At 40.6% G+C, this 22315-nt stretch overlaps 1 protein-coding gene across 8 annotated transcripts in view; it reads left to right on the top strand.

Moving 5' to 3' along the window:
* Positions 1 to 20380, top strand: part of DIRAS2 (DIRAS family GTPase 2) — a 157466-nt gene extending 137086 nt beyond the window's left edge. For 7 of the 8 annotated variants that reach the window (XM_023195272.3, XM_023195275.2, XM_023195271.3 and 4 more), the window contains one exon: positions 16350 to 20380. In XM_023195272.3, the coding sequence (XP_023051040.1) occupies positions 16386 to 16985 (600 nt within the window). In that variant the 5' untranslated portion in view covers positions 16350 to 16385 and the 3' untranslated portion in view covers positions 16986 to 20380. Of the gene's footprint in view, positions 1 to 1458; positions 1556 to 16349 lie in introns of those variants that run through there. The other variant, XM_023195274.2, reaches the window with a different exon arrangement.
* Positions 20381 to 22315: the final 1935 nt, after the last annotated feature.

The following is a 22315-nucleotide window of genomic DNA, read 5'->3' as shown; positions in this document are numbered from 1 at the left end:
GAAAATGTAGACTTTCTTTCTCATGTCATTATTTCCTAAATGATGCAGCATAACAGCTATTTATATAGCATTTAAGTTGTATTAGGTATGATAAGTAACCTAGAAATGATTTAAAGTATCCAAGAGGGTGTACGTATATAGGCAAGTACTACTCCATTATGCATACGAGACTTGAGTGTCACAAAGTTTGGTATTCACAGGTGTCCTGGAAACTATCCCCCACAGATACACAGGAACAACTGCATTGGTTTTTCACACTGTCAGCAGTTTTTTTTTTCTATATGTCTTCCCATAGGATTTTGAGAAAGAAGTGAATTTTAGTTTGTGCCATACATTCTGGTGGATTATTGTATATATTTTGCCACAGCGGGAAAATAAATGTTTTTCCAGTGGCTCATGGCTTTTTGCCTTTCACTATTAATAGAAAACCTCAAAAGAGGATTCTAAGCATTTTTTAAAAATCAAGCTTATTTAAATTAAGTATTATGTGTTATTAAACTGTGTATAGAGATTTGTTTTTATGTTCTCCAGCAGTGCAGACAGTGTGAGCCACATATGATTTTGTATTTGTAGTAACCACATTTTAAAAAGTAAAAAGATGAAATTAATTTGAAGTAATAGATTTTTAGGCTGGGCAAGGTGGCTCACACTTGTAATCCCACCGCTTTGGGAGGCCGAAGGAAGTGGATCGCTTGAGCCCAGGAGTTCGAGACCAGCCTGGACAGCATGATGAAACTCTGTCTCTACCAAAAATACAAAAAGTTAGCCAGGGGTGGTGGCATGAGCCTGTAGTCGCAGCTAGTGGGGATGCTAAGGTGGGAGGATCACCTGAGCCTGGGAGATTGAGGCTATAGTGAGCCGTGATTGAGACACTGCACTCCAGCCTAGGCAACAGAGTGAGACCTTGTCTCAAAAAAATATACATATGTGTGTGTGTATATATATATATATTTTTTTTTTTAATTTTGTTTTATTTTACATTTCATATATTATCCAGTTTTACATTCTCACAGGATCAGCAATGACAACGGCCACCTAGTCTCCCCAATCTGAAATGGCAAGACGATCACAGCTGTGGCTGACAGTAAAGTAGGGGATATACTCACAAATCTATGAAAGATGATCATTTCAACTTGTAATCAACATCAGAATTTATGAATGAAGTTAAAAAAATGTTTTTATTCTAAGTTTTCAAAATCCAGGGCAGCACATTTCAGTTCAGCCAGCTGCATTTCAAGGGGCCAGTGGCATTGTGTGGGCAGCACAGGTCTAGGGGCTGAGTGTTAGATGCCATGGCTAATAGTGATGGCTTCACACAGTCAATAATACAGTAGGGACTTAAGGCCAGCATGAAGATGTGCATTTTAATTGGTCTTCTCAATATATTAGTTTTGTTTTGTTCATCTTGTCAGATTAGATGAGATGGTTGCTGTTTTTTTTTTTCTTTTCTTTTTTATGCAGAACGTGCAAGTTTGTTACATAGGTATACACGTGCCATGGTGGTTTGCTGCACCTATCAACCTGCCATCTAGGTGTTAAGCCTGGCATGCATTAGGTATGTGTCCTAATGCTCTCCCTCCCCTTGCCCCACAACCCCTGACCCTTGCTGTTTTTACTATAGTGTGGATGAATAAGGAGGAGCTGTCTGCCTAGCTAACGCTGCCAATTATGTTCGTTACGGACATTATCTTTAATTCATGGTTCAGTTATTGCTAAAAATGTTTACACATGCAGTCATATCTATTTTTATGGTAAAATATATATGACGTACAATTTTCCATTTAAATCATTTTCAAGCATGTAATTAATTCAGTGACAGTAAGTAAACTCACATTGTCATGCAATCATCACCACCATCCAACTCTAAGAATCTTTTCATCTCGCAAAACCCAAATGCCATACTCATAAAACAACAACTCTCCTTCTTCCATTCCCTTAGTCCCTGGCAACTCCCATTCTTATTTCTGTCTGTGAATTTGACTACTATATGTACCCGCTATAAGTGGAGTCGTACAGTATGTGTCTTTTTTGACTGGCTTATTTCATTTAGCATAATGTCCTCAAGGTTCATCCATGTTGTGGCATGTGTTAGAGCTTCCTTCCCATTTAAGGCTGAATAATATTTCTGTTGCCCTAGTCCATTTTTGCATTGCTGTAAAGAAATGCCTGAGACTTCATAATTTATAAGAAAAGAGGCTTAATTGGCTCATGGTTCTGCAGGCTGTACAGACACCATAGCAGTGTCTGCTTCTGGGGAGGCCTCAGGAGGCGTACAATCATGGCAGAAGACAAAACGGGAGCAGGCACTTCACATGGTGAAAGCAAAAGGAATAGAGAGTTGCAGGTTGGGGGTGTGGGGAAGAGAAATGCCACATACTTTTAAATGACCAGATCTTGCAAGAACTTACTCACCTTTGCACAGACAGCACCGAGCCATAAGGAATCTGCGCACATGATCCAAACACCTCCCACAAGGCCCCACCTCCAGCATTGGGGATTACAATTCAACACAAAATGTGGGCAGGGACAAATATCCAAACTATATCACCTGTTTATGTACACTGCATTTTGTTTATTCATTCATCTTTTCTATGGACATTTGTATTGCTTCCACCTTTGGGCTATTGTGAGTAATACCACTGTGTGAACACAGGCACACAAAGATCTATTAGAGTCCCTACTTTCATTTCTTTTCCACCAAAAGTGGAATTGCTGGATCATACAGTAACTCTATCTTTGATATCTTCCACAGATTTTGGACCATTTTAGATTACCACCAGCAATGCACAAGGGTTTTGGTTTCTCTCCATCTTTGCTAACACTTTTTATTTTCTGTTTTTTAAAAATAGCCATTCTAGTGGGTGTGAAGTGGTACTTCATTGTGATACTTCATTAATTTACATCTCCCTAATGACTAATGATGTTGATATCTTTTTATGTGCTTGTTGGTCATTTGTATGTATTCTGTAGAGAAATATCTATTCAAGTTCCTTGTCTGTTTGTGTTTTTTTTGTTTTTTTGTTTTTTGTCGTTTTTTTTAAAGAAACAGGGTCTTGCTATGGTGCCCAGGCTGGACACGAACTCCTGGGCCAAACCATCTTCCTGCCTCAGCCTCTCTGGTAGTTTGGACTATAGGCATGTGCTGCTGCACCCAGCTTCTTTGTTCATTTTTTAGTTGACTTGTTTGTGTTTTTGTCGTTCAATTGTAAGAGTTTCTTTATATATTCTGTATACTACATCCTTTTCAGATATGTTTCCTCCAATTTAGTAGGATCTCTTTTTTTTTTTTTTCCTTTTTTTCTTTTTTTGTTTTGTTTGAGACAGTCTCAAGCTGTCACCCAGGCTGGAGTGCAGTGGCGCAATCTCAGCTCACTGCAATCTCTGCCTCCCAAGTTCAAGCAATTCTCCTGCCTCAGCCTCCTCAGTAGCTGGGATTACTGGTGCGTGCCACCATGCCTGGCTAATTTCTTGTAGTTTTAGTGAGACAGGGTTTCACTGTGTTAGTAGCCAGGATGGTCTTGATCTCCTGACCTTGAGATCCACCCGCCTTGGCCTCCCAAAGTGCTGGGATTACAGGCGTGAGCCACCGCGCCTGGCCAAGAAGGATCTCTTTTAATTTTCTTGGTAATGCCCTTAGTTGTATGAATTTTTAAAACTTAGATGAAGCCTATTTTACCTATTTATATGAGTTACAAGGGGCCTCACATAGATTAAAAAGTTCTTTAAAAAGAAGTACAAAGTTGAAGACTCATAATTCCTAATTTCAAAATCAACTACAAAGTTACTGTAAACAAAATTGGGTGGTGCTGGCATATGCACAGACATATAGAGCAATGAGATGGAATTGAGAGTCCAGAAATAAAGTCACTTTTATAGTTGATTGATTTTTGACAAGGGGGCTGAGACCATTCAATGGGGGACGAATTACCTCTTCAACAAATGGTAGTGGGATAAGTGGATATCTACATGTAAAATAATGAAGCTGGACACCTACCTCACACCATATATAAGAATTAACTCAAATAGATCAGTGACCTAAATATAAGAACTAAAACCATAAAACCGTTAGGAGAAACATAGGAGTAAATCTTTATGACCTTGGATTCGGTAATGGATTCTCAAATGACACCAAAAGCATGAGCAACAAAATAATTCATTATTGTTTGAAAGAATCATTTTTTGTACCTTGCCAATTTTTTAAGTGTTTAGGTGGCTAACACTAGAAATTCACCTAACCAAGAATACATGGGTAGCCCACAGGCTGACAGTGAATTAAATAGTCTGAGCTGCACACAGTAGTGCATCGAGCCCTCGTAACTGGCATCAAATACTTTATTTTCCATTCATGCAGATTCGTGTGCTCCAGTTGACTTATCTTTGGGTAACTTTCCCTGCAGAGGTTAGCTTGCTGCATTGGTCATTGGTCACCAGTGCTCTGACCAAGATGACAATCTTGTTTGTTATTCACATGATTTTCCTTTTTGTTTTCCTTACTCACATAGAAAATGAAGAAATCAGAAGATGCCCAAAATGTAGTTAGGCTCTGGGCAGTCTTAAAAGTGTCATTAAGCGGCTGGGTGTGGTGGCTCATGCCTGTAATCCCAACACTTTGGGAGGCCGAGGCAGGTGGTGGTGCGTGCCTATAGTCCCAGCTACTTGGGAGACTGAGGCAGGAGATTTGCTTGAACCTGGGAGGCGGAGGAGGTTGCAGAGAGCCTAGATTGTGCCATTGCACTCCAGCCTGGCAACAGAGTGAGACTCCGTCTCAAAAAAAAAAAGTGCCATTAAGTATGTTTTATTTGGCTCTTTGGAATTTTTTGCCATCATATATTCCCCAAATGAAATTGTTCTAGACAAATATAAGTGAATCTTATTGGTATACTTAAGCTGTGGGCTTATTGGTTTCTTGGATATGAAACCTTAAAAATAATTTATGCTATCCCCGCCGTTCCAAGAAGTGTCCCATTTATATCCACTGACTTCATTCTTGCAGATAGTATGCATCTTGAAATGAGCAGCTGAGACCCTCCAGATGTGTCTCTTGCTTCCATACCTGCCCCACTGCCAGGGAAGATGTCTTTATAACACTACAACACAAGATTCCTGGAAAAGCATTCTGCTTTTTTGGATAAAGTAGAGCCATGGGTGTTTAAGTCTCATTTATGATCAAACATTTCCCACTAACAAATCAATCATTTTTTAGATTCAGCTAAGAAGGAATATAAACATTTATTTAAATCAATATTCTAAAAATATTTAAACGTACACTTTTCTACCTAAAGAATTTACATTTTGTTGATTTTTGTTTCTTAATGACCATTATTCACCTTGTATTATTAAGAGTTTTAAGGGGCTCTCATGTACAAACTTCAAATATAGGGTTTGTTTAAAGCTAATAACATTTCGTGGAAACCAAGTCAGTAACTGAGCAGAGACAATCTGTATAAACCTTTTAGCTTCATAAACCTTTTAGCTTCATAAACCTTTTAGCTTAGGCTGTAGATAGAACATTTAGGGCAGAATAGTACACTAAATTATCAACCTTTTTCAAACATTTACTCTCAAAGATCTGAATTCTTCCAATCTATAATTTTCCCTCTAGTTTTGGCTGTTTGTTTAGACAGGGTCTCATTGTATCACCCAGGTTGGTCTTGAACACCTGGGTTCAAGCGATCCTCCTGCTCCTCCTGCCTCAGCCTCCCAAGTAGCTGGAGTTACAGGTGTGTTTCACCATGCCCAGCTCCATGACTGTGTTTTGAAGCAGAATTAATTTAGAGTACAATACAGATAAAGGCTGTGGGTTTGTTTTGCCTGAGATCACGCTTCTATCTCATTCACATGAGTTCAAGTTTCTTCTAAAATATTCTTGAATGGGAAACTTGTGTCACTCAGTAAATCAAAATGCATTTTCCCTCAATCTAGGCCCTATAGGCCTAATAATGATTTTCACTGCCTAGGAGGTCTCATTTTGAATTCTTGAGATATATTTTTATATTTTATGCACTTTGGGATGGATTTTTTTTTTCTTAATCCGTTCCTTCCTCTATCTGTCTATGTATGAGCTTTTTCAGAGTATAAGGGAGTGTTGAGACAGTTTAGTTCAACCAAGTTCAAGAAAAGGAAAATAACAGGGATGTGTATCAAGTCATCCCAGGCTTCCCATTCAGGGGATGGGCTGCTGATGAACAGAACTGCACATCTTCAAGAGTACTCACACTCTAGCTACCTCTCCCAGCCAATGTGATGATTCTTTCATAAATCAAATGGAAAACCAGAGACCAGCAGACATGTGGGGAAACGAGCAGATGAAAAAGAAGGATTAAAATGAACAAACAGAGACAGAGATAGCTCAGATAAGCGAGGAGAACAGCCACAACCAATGACAATGGGCATTCTCATTGAAATTCAGCGTGGTAGCACATTTCCCAAGATAAGAAACTACTTCTATGAGAAAGGGAAAATCAGAGGACAAGAAAGGTTATTAAAAATAGAAGATGCTGGAGAAATTGAGAATAGGTACAATCAATCCATCATCTAATAGAAGCTTCAGAAAGAGAAAAGATATAGGGATTGGAATGTTGTGATTTTTAAAAATAGAAGAAAATGTCCCCAGGCTGTGGGAAAAATTGGGTTTTTATCCCTTCTCTCCCCCTCCAGCCCTCAAAAAGCAATTCTGAATGGATTCTTGTGAATCTTCATCACTCCAAGGTTAAAGAGAAAACTCTAACTCTTCCAAAAAGAAAGGAAAAAACACAAATTTCTTACAAAGGAAAGATAATCACACTGGCTTTGGATTTGACATTAACAAGCCTGGATGCTAAACTTAAAAACAAAATAACGTCTGAAGAAGGAAGAATTTGAACTTGGACTGCATTCAGGACTCTGTCAATCAAGTGAGAGACCATGAATTCAGAAATTTTAATGTCATCTAAAATAATTTATTAGTCTTGTTTATTCCAGCACATGAAATGGTTGAAAGGAGACAAATTGAAATACCAAAATTGGCAACTAAGAATTAGAGGGGGAAAAAAAACCCTCCAGAAAAAAAAAGTAAGATCCAAATGTTACTGGAAGAAAATGATTCTTCAATTAGCAAAGTTTGATGAAAGAAGATTACCCTTCTCTCTCAGTGGGTCCAGTCCTATTACCCACTCCTGCAGTGAAAAATACTTACAGAATCCTATTAATGTTCTTTATTGATAGGGTATATATGTATTTATTTATTTGAGATAGGGTCTTGCTCTGCTGCCCAGGCTGGAGTGTAGTGGTGTGATCACAGCTCACTGCGACCTCACGCTCCTAGGCTGAAGAGATCCTCCTGCCTCAGCCTCCTGAGTAGCAGCTATCACAGGTGTGTGCTATCACACCTAGCTTATTTTTGTATTTTTTGTACATACGGTGTCTTGCTATGTTTCCCAGGCTGATCTCGAACTCCTGACCTCAAGCAGTCCTCCTGTCTCAGCCTCCTAAATGCTGAAATTGTAGGCATGAGCCACTGCACCTGGCTTTTTGGTAGGATTTAGAAACAGGCTGTGCACAAATCACAGAACACTTGTATATTTTAGAACAAACTATAAATAACGTAACTGGAAATCTTAAATACTGATGCCTACTTTATTTTTCTTATAACTAAAATCAGGGTAGTGGAGGAAGGAATGTCATTGTGTTAATTTTGTAGATAGATACGGTCCAAAGTCAGTAAGTCAAGACACAAAGATCTGTTATTCAAACAATAAGTGCCTGATTTAAAATTATAATCGTGGACATCAGAAGATGATGACTAAGTTCTTATTCTTTTAAATAGCTGTTATTTCTGAAAAGAGAAACTGGGTGGGGTGGGGGTCGCTCCTGAATGAAGGGGACTGGCTATGCATAAAAGAACATTTTATAATCACCTTGGTTTTTTTAACCAAACACATGCATTGTGCCCATTTTTTTGTTTTAAAGTGTACTTTCATAAAAAATTATTAAAACGCAACCAGGCTTTCTCCTGCTTTGTGAGCTGAGTGATTTGACTTGGTCTGGGCGGCTTTAATTTGAGCTTCTGAACTAACACCTGCCCTCTCTTCTCTCTTTCCTCCCCTCCTTGAAGACGGACCTGCTGTGTGCATCCTAGACCCCAGTGACTCCTGCTTCCTTGAAGATTTGCTCCATCAGTTATCCATCACCAGATCTATACAGAATCTTTCCTACCGCTCTAACCCTGCATTACCTTATACTAGTCATTCTTTCTCCTTTCCTTCATCTCCACATTTATTTCAAGAGAAATCTACATTTCTTGTCTTTCTAGCCATCTCTTCCATTTCCATCATTCCCAGGCCTATTGCAACATAACTTCTATTCCCTTCACACCCCCCAATGTCACTTAACTAAAATTTTCTCAGTCATCATCTTCTGATGTCCACGATTATAATTTTAAATCAGGCACTTATTGTTTGAATAATAGATCTTCGCGTCTCGACTTACTGACTTTGGACCATATATATCTACAAAATTAACACAATGGCATTCCTTCCTCCACTATCCTGATTTTTGTTATAAGAAAAATAAAGTATGCATCAGTATTTAAGATTTCCAGCTATATTCTCAATTAAAATCATTTAACCCCTGCTTTGCGAAATCAAGATTTACTTTCTATTTCTATCATACTTGATATCTCAACACTCCTATTCCTCTAACTGGGATCTGAAAATGTATCCTATTAGATTTTTGAGTTTTCAGATTTTTTAAATTTGAAATTTTATTTTCATGATAATTTTAAATGAATAAGATAGAATAATCTGGATATTGGCCATATAACAGCAGTGTTAACATCTGTGTAACCACCACCCACATTAAGATATGTAACATTTCCAACACCCAGCAGGCCACCGTCAGGTTCAAAGAGGTTGTTGCATGTATCATTTTTTGTAGCGTTTTCTCTTTTTTTCTTTCTTTTCTTTTCTTTTTTTTTTTTTTGAGATGGTGGAGTCTTACTCTGTTGCGGAGGCTGGAGGCTGGAGTGCAGTGGTGTGATCTCTGCTCCTGGGTTCAAGCAATTCTCGTGCCTCAGTCACCCAAATAACTGGGATTACAGTCACACACCACCAGGCCTGGGTAATGTTTTGTATTTTTACTAGAGACAGGTTTCACCATGTTGTGCAGGCTGGTCTCGAACTCCTGGTCTCGAGTGATCCACCTGCCTCAGCCTCCCAAAGTGTTGGGATTACAGGCATGAGCCACCGTGCCCAGCCTGTACTGCTTTTTCTTAAGGTATTAATATGTTCATTTAGGGTACTGTTTTTCATGGTATGAATATTTCAGGGTTTGTTCATCTTCTGTGAATATTTGGGATATTTCAATTATTTTCCTAGTAGGAATAAAGCTGAGGTCTGTTACCTTTTAACAGGTTATTCCTCATTCCGGGGTCTGTGACCTGATGCTCTATATGTGTGAATCATTTTCAGTTGATAATGGATTATATTCAGTAGATAATGGATTATATACTGGCCCTCCTGATGTCTATTTTTAAGTAAAAGCTTTATTGAGATATAATTTCCCCTATTAAAGTATACATTTCAGCAGTTTTTAGTACATTCACAGGGTTTTACAGCACAGCCATTACCACTGTTCTAGGATACTTCATTGACCCTCAAGAAACCTCGTAGCTATTATCAGTTATTTCTTGCTTCCCCGCAGTGCCTACCCCACCCCATCCCTAGGCAACCACAAATACCCTTTCTGTATATTTGCAATTCTGAATATTTCATATAATGGAACCATACAGTATGTGTGGTCTTTTGTTACTGGCTTCTTTTACTTACCGTAATATTTTCAGGATTCATCCATGTTGTAGTGTGTACCAGTTCCTTTTTCTTGATGACTAATATTTCATTGAATGGATAGATCACATTTTACTTATCCGTTCATTAGTTGCAAACATTTGTGCTATTTCCACTTTTTTGCTATTATGCTTAATATTACTATGAGTATCTTTGTATAAATTTTTGTGTGGCTATGTGTTTTTATTTATCATGGGTATATACAAAGGAGGGGAATTGCTGGGTCATATTATAATTCTGTTTAACCTTTTGAGGAACTGCTAGAATTTTTTCCAAAACAGCAGTATAATTTTACATTTTGGCCAGCAATGCACAATGCACAAGGGTTCAAATGTTCCCACATCCTTGCCTACATTTATTTGTTATTTTCTGGGTTTTTTGTTGTTGTTGATTATAATCATCCAAGTGGGTATGAAGTAGTACTTTATAGTTTTTTGTTTTGTTTTGCTTTGTTTTTGAGACAGAATTTCACTCTTGTTGCCCAGGCTAGAATGCAATGGTGCGATATTGGCTCACTGCAACCTCCGCCTCCCAGGTTCAAGCGATTCTCCTGCCTCAGTCTCCTGAGTAGCTGGGATTACAGGCACCCGCCGCCATACCTGGATAACTTTTTTTTGTTTTTTCAGTAGAGAGAGGGTTTCACCATGTTGGCCAGGCTGGTCTTGAACTCCTGATCTCAAGTGATCCACCTGCCTCAGCCTCCCAAGTGCTGGGATTACAGTCTTGTTACAGTTTTGATTTGCATTTTCCTAGTGACTGTTGAGTATCTTTTCATGTTGAGTACCTTTTCATGTTATTGACTTATTATTAACTATTTGTATATCTTCTTATTGACTACTAAATATAGTCAATATATTCTTATATATTCTTTCAAGAAATGTCCTTGTAAGTCTTTTGCCCATTTCTAATTGAGTTGTTTTGTTGTTGTTGAATTGTAGAAGTTCTTTATATATACTGGAACTAGTCCCTTATCAGATACATGATTTATAACAATACTCACTTATTCTGTGGGTTACTTCTTTCTTGATTGTGTCCTTCAGTTTTGATGAAATCAGATTTACTTAGTTTTAATCTTATTTCTCATACTTTTGGTATCACATCTAAGAAAACACTGTTTACTCCAAGGTCATCAAAGTTTATAACTATGTTTTCTTCCAAGAGTTTTATAGTTTCAGCTCTTATATTTAGGTATTTGATCTATTTTGAGTCAATTTTATGTATGGTGTGAGGGAGAGGTGCTCCCCTTATTCTTTTACCTGTTTCAGCATCATTTGTTGAAAAACTATTCCATCTCCCTTTTGAATTGAATTTTCTTGGCACCCTTGTCCAGAAACAATTGACTGTAAATATGAGGGTCTTTTTCTAGACTCTGAATTCTGTTCTGTTCATCTATCTGTGTATCCTGTGTTTGTACCACAATTTCTTGATGTATTATATCCCTGACGTGAATTTGAAATTGGGAAGTATGAGTCTGCTGGCTTTTTCATTTTTGTTTTTTCAACATTGTTTTGACTATTCTGGGTCTCTTGAATTTTTATATAAATTTTGGGATCAGTTTGTCAGTTTCTGCAGAGTAGTTAGTGGGATGCTTTTAAGAATTGCATTGAATCTGTAGATGATTCCCAGAAATATTGCTATCTTAGCAGTATAAGTTCCCTGATACATGACACGGGGTGTTTTTCCATTTATTTGTGTCTTCAATTTCTTTCAACCATGTTTGTAATTTCCAGATATGTTTTGCATCTTTTGTTAAATTTATTCCTAAGTATCTTACTCTTTTTGATGTTATTGTAAATTGAGTCTTTTTCTTAAATTTCATTTTCAGATTGTTCATTGCAAGTGTATAGAAATACAGTTGGCTCTTTATATGAATGTTGTATTCTGAAATCTTGTTGAACGAGTTTAATAGCTAGTTGCCCTCTTGTGAGATTTTCTCCCTGTCCATCATACTGCTCCTTTATGAACCCCTTATCTGCATAGTCCTTCTTGAATGTAACCAAAAACCCATGTGCTGAGAGCTGTTCAAGTGCTTGATTGCATTGTGTTACTCACTCCCCACACTAGTCTCATAAACAATGTGGCATTATCATATCCATTTCCTGGCTGAGAAAACTCAAACGCAGTAAGTTTAAGTAACTTGCCAAGTTCTCCCAATAGCATATAACAGATTGGGCGTGTGGTATTCTCCTTTCATTCTACATGCTCTCTCCCTGGAGAATTTTTGTTTATTATACTGCTGTTTGTATATGAATGGTATCCAGATGAAACCTCTCTGCTGAGCTTTCACACTAAACCCCAATCACCTACCAGGTATCTCCCCCTATTTGTCCCATAAACCTGACCCAATCACAGCTCCTTTCTCCTTGTTGTTTACTGCCATTTCTCTAAAGCTGCTTCTCTCTTCCACCTTTTATCTTGATTGACGGTGAGTGCCACAACTCCCTCCCCCAGATTCACTCCTGGATGCCAGTTTCCACAAGCTGTTCTACCATGGCACGAGCATTAGCTCTATTTCCTTCATTTATTCCTTCTTATGAGGTTCTTTCTTCTGACTAACATGCCTTCCATCACTTAGCCATCTGGCAAGTTCCAGCCCCCTATGAAATGTTTCCTGAGGGCCCCAGGCAGAGCTGGATTCCCCACTAGGTTCTTCTCCTGCCTTTGTTGATAACTAGATCACAGCATCTGCCAAGTGGGGTATAATGTATACTTTCCTATGCCTGTCCCCCCCACAATGCTATGAGTGCTATTGGGTAAGCATTGAGTTTGCACAGTATCTAGAAGACATTTTATAAATGCTTGTGAAATAAATGAATGGTTCTGACATAGAAGAAAATAGTTTACAAGTTTTTTTTTGTTCTTTTTTTTTGAGGTGGAGTCTTGCTCTGTCACCCAGGCTGGAGTACAGTGGTGCGATCTCAGTTCACTGCCACCTCCACCTCCTAGGTCCAAGTGATTTTCTACAGTTTGGGTTTTTGTTAGTGAGTTGAAGATCACTATGGAGTTATTGCCCCAGGCCTGTCTCATAAATGCACATTGAACTTCATACCCCTTCAACTTTCTGACTCCTGTTCATCTTTCAGATTCATGCTTCCATGCCACCTCCTTAGTGAAATTCTTCCTGATATCTCAAATTTCATGAAGTTCCTTCAGACCTCTCTTTTGCAGCACTTGCTATAATATAATTTATTACATATTTGTGAAGTTATCTTTTGGATTGATGTCTGCCTTACTTGGTTCTGAGTTCCATGAGAATAGAGATCCTTCCTTGAGTCTGTCCTTCTCCTTAGTTGTTTCCTGGCCCTTTGTCTACAGCCTGGTTTGGTGGAAGCTCGATGGATATTTCTCTGGGTAATTGAATAATTGTAGCCATGAATACTTTATGTTTAGCATTTACTTCCTGTGTGTTGGTTGCCAGTTTAATAATGGAGACACCTTAATACAGCTGACCACATATTCAGCAAACTCATAAAGAATGTGTGTGTGCTGTGAACCAAGAGATCTTTGAGATATATTGGGATGCAGAACTTGTTAAAACATGTTCTCTTCCAGCTAGATGCTTATGCTCTAGTCTGGAGCTAAATAACCATAATACAAGGCAAAACAGAGTGAGGAAACTCACTTCTAAGCAAAAAGAGAGCTTCATTCTGAGGATGTAGAAAGAAGCTTAAGATTAGATTCCTTTGGCCATTTTCTATGGTTTAGATGTGTCCCCTAAAAGTACATGTGTTGGCCAGGCACATTGGCTCATGCCTGTAATCCCAGCACTTTGGGAGGTTGAGGCGGGTGGATCACGAGGTCAGGAGATCGAGACCATCCTGGCTAACACGGTGAAACCCCGTCTTTACTAAAAAATACCAAAAACCAGCCAGGTGAGGTGGTGGGCGCCTGTAGTCCCAGCTACTCAGGAGGCTGAGGCAGGAGAATGGCATAAACCCGGGAGGTGGAGCTTGCAGTGAGCCGAGATCCGGCCACTGCACTCCAGCCTGGGCGGCAGAGCGAGACTCCATCTCAAGAAAAACAAAACAAAACAAAAAAACAAATTAGCTGGGCATGGTGGTGGATGCCTGTAGTCCCAGCTACTCGGGAAGCTGAGGCAGGAGAATGGTGTGAACCCAGGAGGCGGAGCTTGCAGTGAGCTGAGATCGCGCCACTGTGCTCCAGCCTCCGTGACAGAGTGAGACTCCGTCTCAAAAAACCAAAAAAAAGTGCATATGTTAGAAATGTAATCCTCAAATGTGTATGTTCATGGTATTTGGAAGCGGGGCCTTTGGGGAGGTAATTAGGAATAGATGAGGTCATGAGGAGGCTGGGCAATGCCTGTCATGGCATCAGTGGCTTTCTAAGACGAGGAGAGAGACTCTAGCTGACATGCTTGCTCTCTCTCATCATGCCATGCTCTCCGCTATGTTATGCCACAGCAAAAGGCTCTCACCAGATCCAGCTTCTTCATATCGGACTTACCATCCTCCAGAACTGTAAGAAATAGATTGCTTTTAAAATTATTTCGTCTGTGGTATTCTGTTATAGTGACAGAAAACCAACTAAGACACCATTGAGTTTTTTTTTTAGTTGTAGAACAATTTATCACAGTGCTCCACCCTTGAATTAATCATAATTATCTCATAAGCATTTCTTAAACTTCATCAAACTCCTTTTTTTTTTTTTTTTTTTTTTTTGAGACAGAGTCTTGCTCAGTCGCCCAGTCTGGAGTGCAGTGGCGCGATCTTGGCTCACTGCAAGCTCCGCCTCCCGGGTTCACGCCATTCTCCTGCCTCAGCCTCCCAAGTAGCTGGGACTACAGGCCCCCGCCGCCACACCCGGCTAATTTTTTTTTTGCATTTTTAGTAGAGACGGGGTTTCACCGTGTTAGCCAGGATGGTCTTGATCTGACCTCATGATCCGCCTGCCTCGGCCTCCCAAAGTGCTGGGATTACAGGCGTGAGCCACCGCGCCCGGCCATCAAACTCCTAAGCAGACCCTTCTGCCGTCTTTTGGTGTTAATGAGCTTCCTAACAGTCTTTTATATTCTCTGTTAGCACTGATGTTTCCTTAGTTTCTTGGAGGGTTTGGGATTCCAAAGTGCATGCAAGAACAGCTGAGTATTGAATTGAGCAGATCTGTAGGCAGATGCACAAGGCAAATTGAGAAGGTGGGATGCCTCAGTCCGAGACTTTGGCCTGATGTTCTGTCTGTCAGGAGAACATATTCACTGCACAAATGCATTTCCTTCCATTGTTAGTTCTGTTTAATACTTTTACTGGACTCTAAAACGGATTTTCTTCCGTAAAGCTTTTTATTGTTTTTCCACAGTTGCCCTAAAACTAGAAAAGCAGAAAGTCAGCACAATGCCTGCTTGCAGAAAAGAATGAATTCCATGCTTCACATTAACATGTTAGTTTTAAAAATTTATCCAAATTTGTGCAATTCTCTATTTTATTCGGTGTTGTATGTCCTTCCTTACCAAAGAAGGTACAGAATGAAAAAAATTTGATAGGTTGTAAATTAAGAGGGCACATCTGCACATCCCTGAATAAAAATAAATATTAGACTAGGGGTGAAGTTTATGATGGAGAGTTGCTGCATTCTCTTCATTTTTAATGACCCTTAATAAGTAGTTTATGCTACTATCCTGATAATACCCAACTCCTTATGTTTCTTAAAAATAAAGCTTATATAATCATCTTAATTTTGATGAATGAAATGACTCTTCATGCTTATTAGTTAGCTCTTCATGCTTAATGGAGACAATGTATACTATGGCCTGAGTAATGCCTAAGTCACTGTGACCAGCTCTGTCTACAGACAGCCTATGGGATGGGCGTTGACATCCACAGTGCTTTGGTTGTATCCTAGCCTTCCCTCTTATTGGCTATGTAACATCAGAGACATTCCATTCCCCATCTCGTCCTCGTTTCCAGTTTCATCATTGTACAACAGAGCTAATGGCACCAACTTCTGCAGAGAGGTGAGGATTTCATGAGTTAATATAAACACTGAATAAATATTAAGAACATCCTTTTCTCTCACTCATCTCCCTCTCCCATTATTTGTTAAAACACACACACACACACACACACACACACACACACTATGATGACCAGTATATTGGGTACTCAGTACTTTAGGTGAAACAGCAAAGATATGCTGCTGCTGCTGATGGTGATGTGTGTGTGCATATGTGTGTCTGTGTTTTTTGGGGGGTAATTTCTCTTCTCATTGCCTTTCCTTGGTGCTGCCTCTGGGGCCCACTTTGCATGTTTTCCCTGGGCTTAGGGCCTGTGTGGGAGCAAAGATGCTCATTGTCATGGTCCAATAAAGAGAAATAGATGGGCTTCAGTGAGCCCGAGTAGATTGTCTGTTCTTTTGAAAATGGCAGATTGACCAAATTTATTGGATTTAGAATTGTAGCTATTATAAATGTCATCACCTCCCATTTTTAAGCTATCAAAAGAGGGTAGAGCCATCCTTATTAACGTTTTTATATTTTAATTATTAATTCTCTTAAACATCTGGTTCCTTTGCTAGGTGCCTCCTGGCTGATAGTTGGAGCTCTCCAGCAACATGCCTGAGCAGAGCAACGATTACCGGGTGGCCGTGTTTGGGGCTGGCGGTGTTGGCAAGAGCTCCCTGGTGTTGAGGTTTGTGAAAGGCACATTCCGGGAGAGCTACATCCCGACGGTGGAAGACACCTACCGGCAAGTGATCAGCTGCGACAAGAGCATATGCACATTGCAGATCACCGACACGACGGGGAGCCACCAGTTCCCTGCCATGCAGCGGCTGTCCATCTCCAAAGGGCACGCCTTCATCCTGGTGTACTCCATTACCAGCCGGCAGTCCTTGGAGGAGCTCAAGCCCATCTACGAACAAATCTGCGAGATCAAAGGGGACGTGGAGAGCATCCCCATCATGCTGGTGGGGAACAAGTGTGACGAGAGCCCCAGCCGCGAGGTGCAGAGCAGCGAGGCGGAGGCCTTGGCCCGCACATGGAAGTGCGCCTTCATGGAGACCTCAGCCAAGCTCAACCATAACGTGAAGGAGCTTTTCCAGGAGCTGCTCAACCTGGAGAAGCGCAGGACCGTGAGTCTCCAGATCGACGGGAAAAAGAGCAAGCAGCAGAAGAGGAAAGAGAAGCTCAAAGGCAAGTGCGTGATCATGTGAAGGCCCTTCCTGCGGGAGGAGCAGCCGTGTGTCCCCGGCACCTCACTCCCCCCAAGTGACACCCACCGTCGTCAGGGTAGCATGTACAATGCCCACGTGTTAAACATTGCATTTAATCGAGATGCGCCTTGTAGTCTTTAAGAGGGCGTTCCACACCACCAACAGTAAGCCACCCCCTCTGGAGTCACAGGATCTGCCAGGCGGTTCAAGTGAAAACCAATACGCTCAGCATCCCCGGGATCTGAGAGCTGCCAGCAATTTCTGAAGATGGCGATGAACACCCGAAGGTGGGAGGGAGGACTGGTACCCACAAAGCAACATGTACCGAGAGGACTAAATGTCGTCTACGTGCATGTGAGAGCCTGTTAACCCAGAGCTACCCGCACCAACCCCAGACAGAATCCAATCACATCTTTGGGGGAGGGGAGGGGCAGGAAGAGGGGAGAAGATCAGATGGTCCAAAGTGGACCACAGTTGGTCCATTTCACACATTTTTAAAGGGGATTAAAAACCACAGCCTCTCCCCTAAAGGGTGTTCATTCTTAATTCCCACCTGGCCAGTTAGGAGCCTTGCTACCCTGAGGGCATGTGTTCACCTCACTAGACCTAGTTAGGAAGTATCATTTTAACGTACTAGAGTATTTATCTTCATGTGCAGGGTAAGTGCACTAATAGTGTGCTGCTCTGTCAGAAGTTCTTCAGTTTTTAAGTGAGGATATCGTGACAGTATTAAAATATCGCAATAATGTTCCTGTGTGTTATACATCGAGGGTTTTAGAAATGTGATTTTCTTCTTTTGACCTGTGAGGAGTGTAACTTCTTTCAGCCCTCAGATTTTAAACATAAGCAAATAAACTCGGTATTTTTAGACGTTTTTTTCCTCCAAGGTGGTTTTCTTCTCTCAAATAACTCAATCTGTACCCAGCTGGGTAGCAGCCAGCAAAGGCCATCAGACAACCTGAAGCACATCCATTTTTGTAGTGTCACAAACATGTATATGCCACACTTTGCACCTTAATGAAATACTTTGAAACAGAAGTTATTCACTGTGTTTTTGATGATCTATCTATATTGGAAATATATTCCTGGAAAATGCATTTAAGTAATAGTAAATTCTCCTGCATGTTCCATTAGACATGTCTTCTAAGAGCTGTTCGATACAGTATTCACTCTAGAAACAATTATCTTTTTCTCCTAATGATTTTGTGTGCATCTTTAATCTTTCAAGCCAAATTACAGCCATTTCAGGTTTCTGTGTTAGCTTGGGGATAGGATGGTGGCTGGAGACAGGCAGGCTGCTCTGCCCTGGGAAGAGCCCACTCAGCTTAATTGCTCTGCCATCGTGGAGCCTGGTTGGACTTGGCTTCCTGAAAACTCCCACTGATAGTGCCTGTTAGATCTCCTGTTTGTTTCAGTTGGCAGAACATTTACTGGCCCCAACTGTGGCATCATCCTCTCAGCAATCTTCCTGTCACCCGCCTGGCAGGCAGAAGAAGCTGCAGTCCCACGTGGGCCTGCCTGGGGGGTGGGGGCTGCCTGGCTGTTGGGTGGCAGTGCCAGCACAGGCAGGGCTTAAGTTGGGGATGTTTGACTGTGCCGCCTCCTGCAGCTGCTGTTTCTCCTGTCCGTCCTGTGCAGGGCTTGCAGCAGCAGCAATGTGGCCATCTCCATCCCCCAAAGCGCACTTGCTCTCTCAATATGTCCTAGTTTTCTTTAGCCTTTTCTGGTTCAGTTCCCTTGTCCTGATCTCATCCTCTCTGGTCTCCCAATAACTCACCCTTGGGATGTGTTTAGTGCGTGGGAGGTGCTTTTGAGAACTGCTTGACTCCATGGTCTCCTAGAACAAAACCGCCCTGACTTTACAGGGGGAGCACTCACGCTGAGCTGAGAAAGCAGAGAAGTGGACTGGGAGCCAGCTGGGGGTGCAGAGCATTTGGGCCAGCCCTGTGCCCCGCTTCAAATTCCTCAAGCAGGGTTGTTCTGTTCTAGAAAGCTGTTGCACAGCATTCGCAATGAGATCTTTAGTTGGCGGATTTTCTGGAACATTTGTTTTTCAACTTGTCCTGACATTTTTTTCTGTTTCTATTCTGAGAGAGAGATGATGAAGTTTTAATTTGGGTATAGGTTAAATGGAAGAAGAAACAGAACTTCATGGCCGAAATGGGGTGTATAGATTTTGAGTGGGTTCTTTGCTAACAGTAGAATGTGATATTCACCACTGACTGTAGTGTTAATAAAGCTTTTAATGTGAGATATCCCTACAAACTATCCCATTTCTACTGATTGTAAGTCAGAATTTCTTTTATCCCTTTCAAATCAGTTTCTACATGTTTAAGTGTTTAGGGCTTCATCAGCATGAGAAGTTTATAATTACTGAAAATCTGATTTCATTCAGGACACGTTTTTTTTTCCTTCATATTTTGCCTGTGAATTTATAGGCTAGAAAGGCTATTGAAGCTTCAATTATGGGTCTTCATTTTGAGATCATTTTCTATGAGCTGAACTGAGGATATCGATGGTTATCTCAAAATCATCTTTTAGGAGCTCCCCAATTGACTCAGGGTTTGAGGAGTTAGTATCACAGAATCAGATTTTTTTTTAAGCATTTGTATGTTTCCATTCCCAAATATGTAGCTGTGGTTCTTGAAAACACCTCCTACATTGCATATGGGCACAGCAGTTTTTGACCCAGCCAGAATCAGTTAATATTTAATTAAATATTGCTTTGAGGATGGCGCCCTGGGCATGAGCATGGGGCTCCACGACTTCCCTTCTGTCGCCACGAGCCCCTCCTCCATCCAGCGACAAGCCATGGGCATGCATACGATGCAGCAAGACCAACACAAGAGCAATATTGAATTGTTCATTCTATCTAAAATTACATGTATATAAAACATATAATTTATCTTCCTGCATTTTTGAAGTATAAAGTCATAAATTGTACATATCTATAAGCTAGTATATTTGTTTCACTGTTTGTAATATTTAAGAAATGCTCATTCTTTGTAGAAAAATGTATTAAATATTTTAAAAATTGCTCTGTGATACTTAATTTTTTTCCCCTAAATTTGTAATGTGTTGCTTCTACGTAAGTTCTCTGAAAATATCTACAACTAATAGGACACATGGAAATCCTTGAAGACACACCCTGGAATTCAGTACCCCCCAAGGACAGTGTGTATACAAAGTATTTGCAGAGCATGACTTTTATATGTGTGGGATATCAATGTGTATATTTATATTTAAAGTGTATTTATTGTTACAAGTCTATTCTCTATTATATTTTATTTACTCTGCGGTTATAAAAATCACCCTTGCATACAAGTTTCTAGTTGCCAGTGATGTTCTGGAAATCATGGGACATACTACAATAAAGTTACAGTTATGACACTCTGGCTGGAAGGTGGTGCTATGTCTTATGGGGTTAGCTGGTCTAGGATGACCTTGACTTGGTGACCCCTCAGCAGCTGTTATGTGCTTATGACCACAATAGAAGGATATCAGGCTCTGCACAGAACTAGTCTAGGCAACAGTAGCTCACCCTGGGGCGTCCCGTGAACCTTTCCCATGCTCCCTGTCATTGGGTGGAAATGAAGCAGAAGCTCCAGACCGGTCAAGGTGAGAGGGAAGGAGGAGTAGGGCAGGGCCCTACTTGTGTCAAAATAGAAGTGAAGACAAACTCCCTTCTCTTTTTTTAAACCCTGCCTTCCTCTATAACCCCCGGCTATTTAAACTGTAAACCAAAAATAAAATTCTAAGCCCCCCAACTGATTGGTGAATGCTCCCCTTGGCCAAAGGCATTCCAAAGTTAACTCAAAAACTAGTTCAGGCCATTATGGGAAGTAGGGATCAGACATGCCTCATTATATCCTCCTCTTGAAATCAAGGCACGACTGACCAGCATTAACATGAAAACATCTGAAGAACGATAGACTGTTCGGGTCTGGTAAGAGGCATTTCCTTCTATTGATTGTTTCTGCATAATAGGAACCTTGGTTTCCATAAGCCCTATCTTAATCCAGACATTCCCTTCTATTGATTCCAGTCTTTAGATAATAATCTAACTCTTTCAACCAATTGCCAATTACAAAATTCTTGAATCTACCTATGACCTGGAAGCCCCCATTTGGAGTTATCCCACCTTTCTGGACCAAACCAATGTACATCTTACACGTAGTGATTGATGTCTTACATGTTGCTAAAATGTATAAAACGAAGCTGTAGCCAGATCACCTTGGGTACATGTTCTCAGGATCTCCTGGGGTTGTGTCTAGGGTCACTAGCCACTCCTATTAGGCTCAGAATAAATGTCTTTGGAAATTTTATATAGAGTGTTCTTTTCATTGACAAAATGATGGTGTTAAGCCTGGGACAAGTCAACGCCTGAGACATGGGGTTGCAGTAGAGCAAGAGGTTTAATTGTAGGGTCACCCAATGAGGAGACAGGAGGAAACCTCAAATCCATCTCCCAGAGGACTGTGGGGCTAGTGATTTTAAGGGTTTTGGAGTGGGCCACAGCATGAAGTGTGGAAATCATTGATTGGTCAAAGAGTGAGGGGTGAAGTTGTGGGATGAGGATGAAGAAACTGCAGTCTTATGCTGATCCCATCCTTCTGTGGGGTCTTCAAATTGGGTGCTGGAATTTGGGGCCTGAAAAAAATCTTAACTGATCCTTAAAAGCCTTATGATTCTAATGTCAGAGGGCCTGTCTATGAGAACAACAGGGATGCAAATCAACTCTTAAACCATCTTATAACCTTAATGCTAGAAATCTTATCTACAGGAACAAAGAGATACAAATGGTCAGGATCTAGTGCTATGTGACTTTTAGCAACAAGGAAGTGGGCCAAAGTGCAGCCTGATTAATGCTTAATATGACTATATTTCTATCCAGAACCTGGCATGCTGTTCTTGTCAACCCTGTGGGGACAGTTTCTGCCCTGGCAGTGTTGCTGAGTACTGCTTCAGTTTTTGTTTCTCTTTTTCCACACTAATTGTAAAATAAAGCTTAATTTTGATGATGCAGGAAAAATCCATGAAACACTAAAAGCAAAATCCTCACTCTGCGACGGAATGGCTAAGTGACTCTGGGTAGTTTCTTGCCCTCTTAGTGCTTCTGCAAAATGGGAATGATTGAAGTCTGCAGGGTGGCCGCCCTGAGGATTAATTTCATGATAAGCACGAAGCACATCGCTGACTGGTCATGTATTGAGCTTTCAGTGGAAACGTACAAAAATCTGCTGACTATGTAGCATTCTATCAGAAAGGTTGGCGGCAATGTGAAAATCAAACTACCCAAGCATAAAAACCACCAGAAACTTCCGCTTCTT

The sequence above is a fragment of the Piliocolobus tephrosceles genome, chromosome 14, assembly GCF_002776525.5.
Source record: "Piliocolobus tephrosceles isolate RC106 chromosome 14, ASM277652v3, whole genome shotgun sequence".
Taxonomy (NCBI): Eukaryota; Metazoa; Chordata; class Mammalia; order Primates; family Cercopithecidae; genus Piliocolobus; species Piliocolobus tephrosceles.
This window is presented reverse-complemented; position numbering and strand designations above follow the sequence as displayed.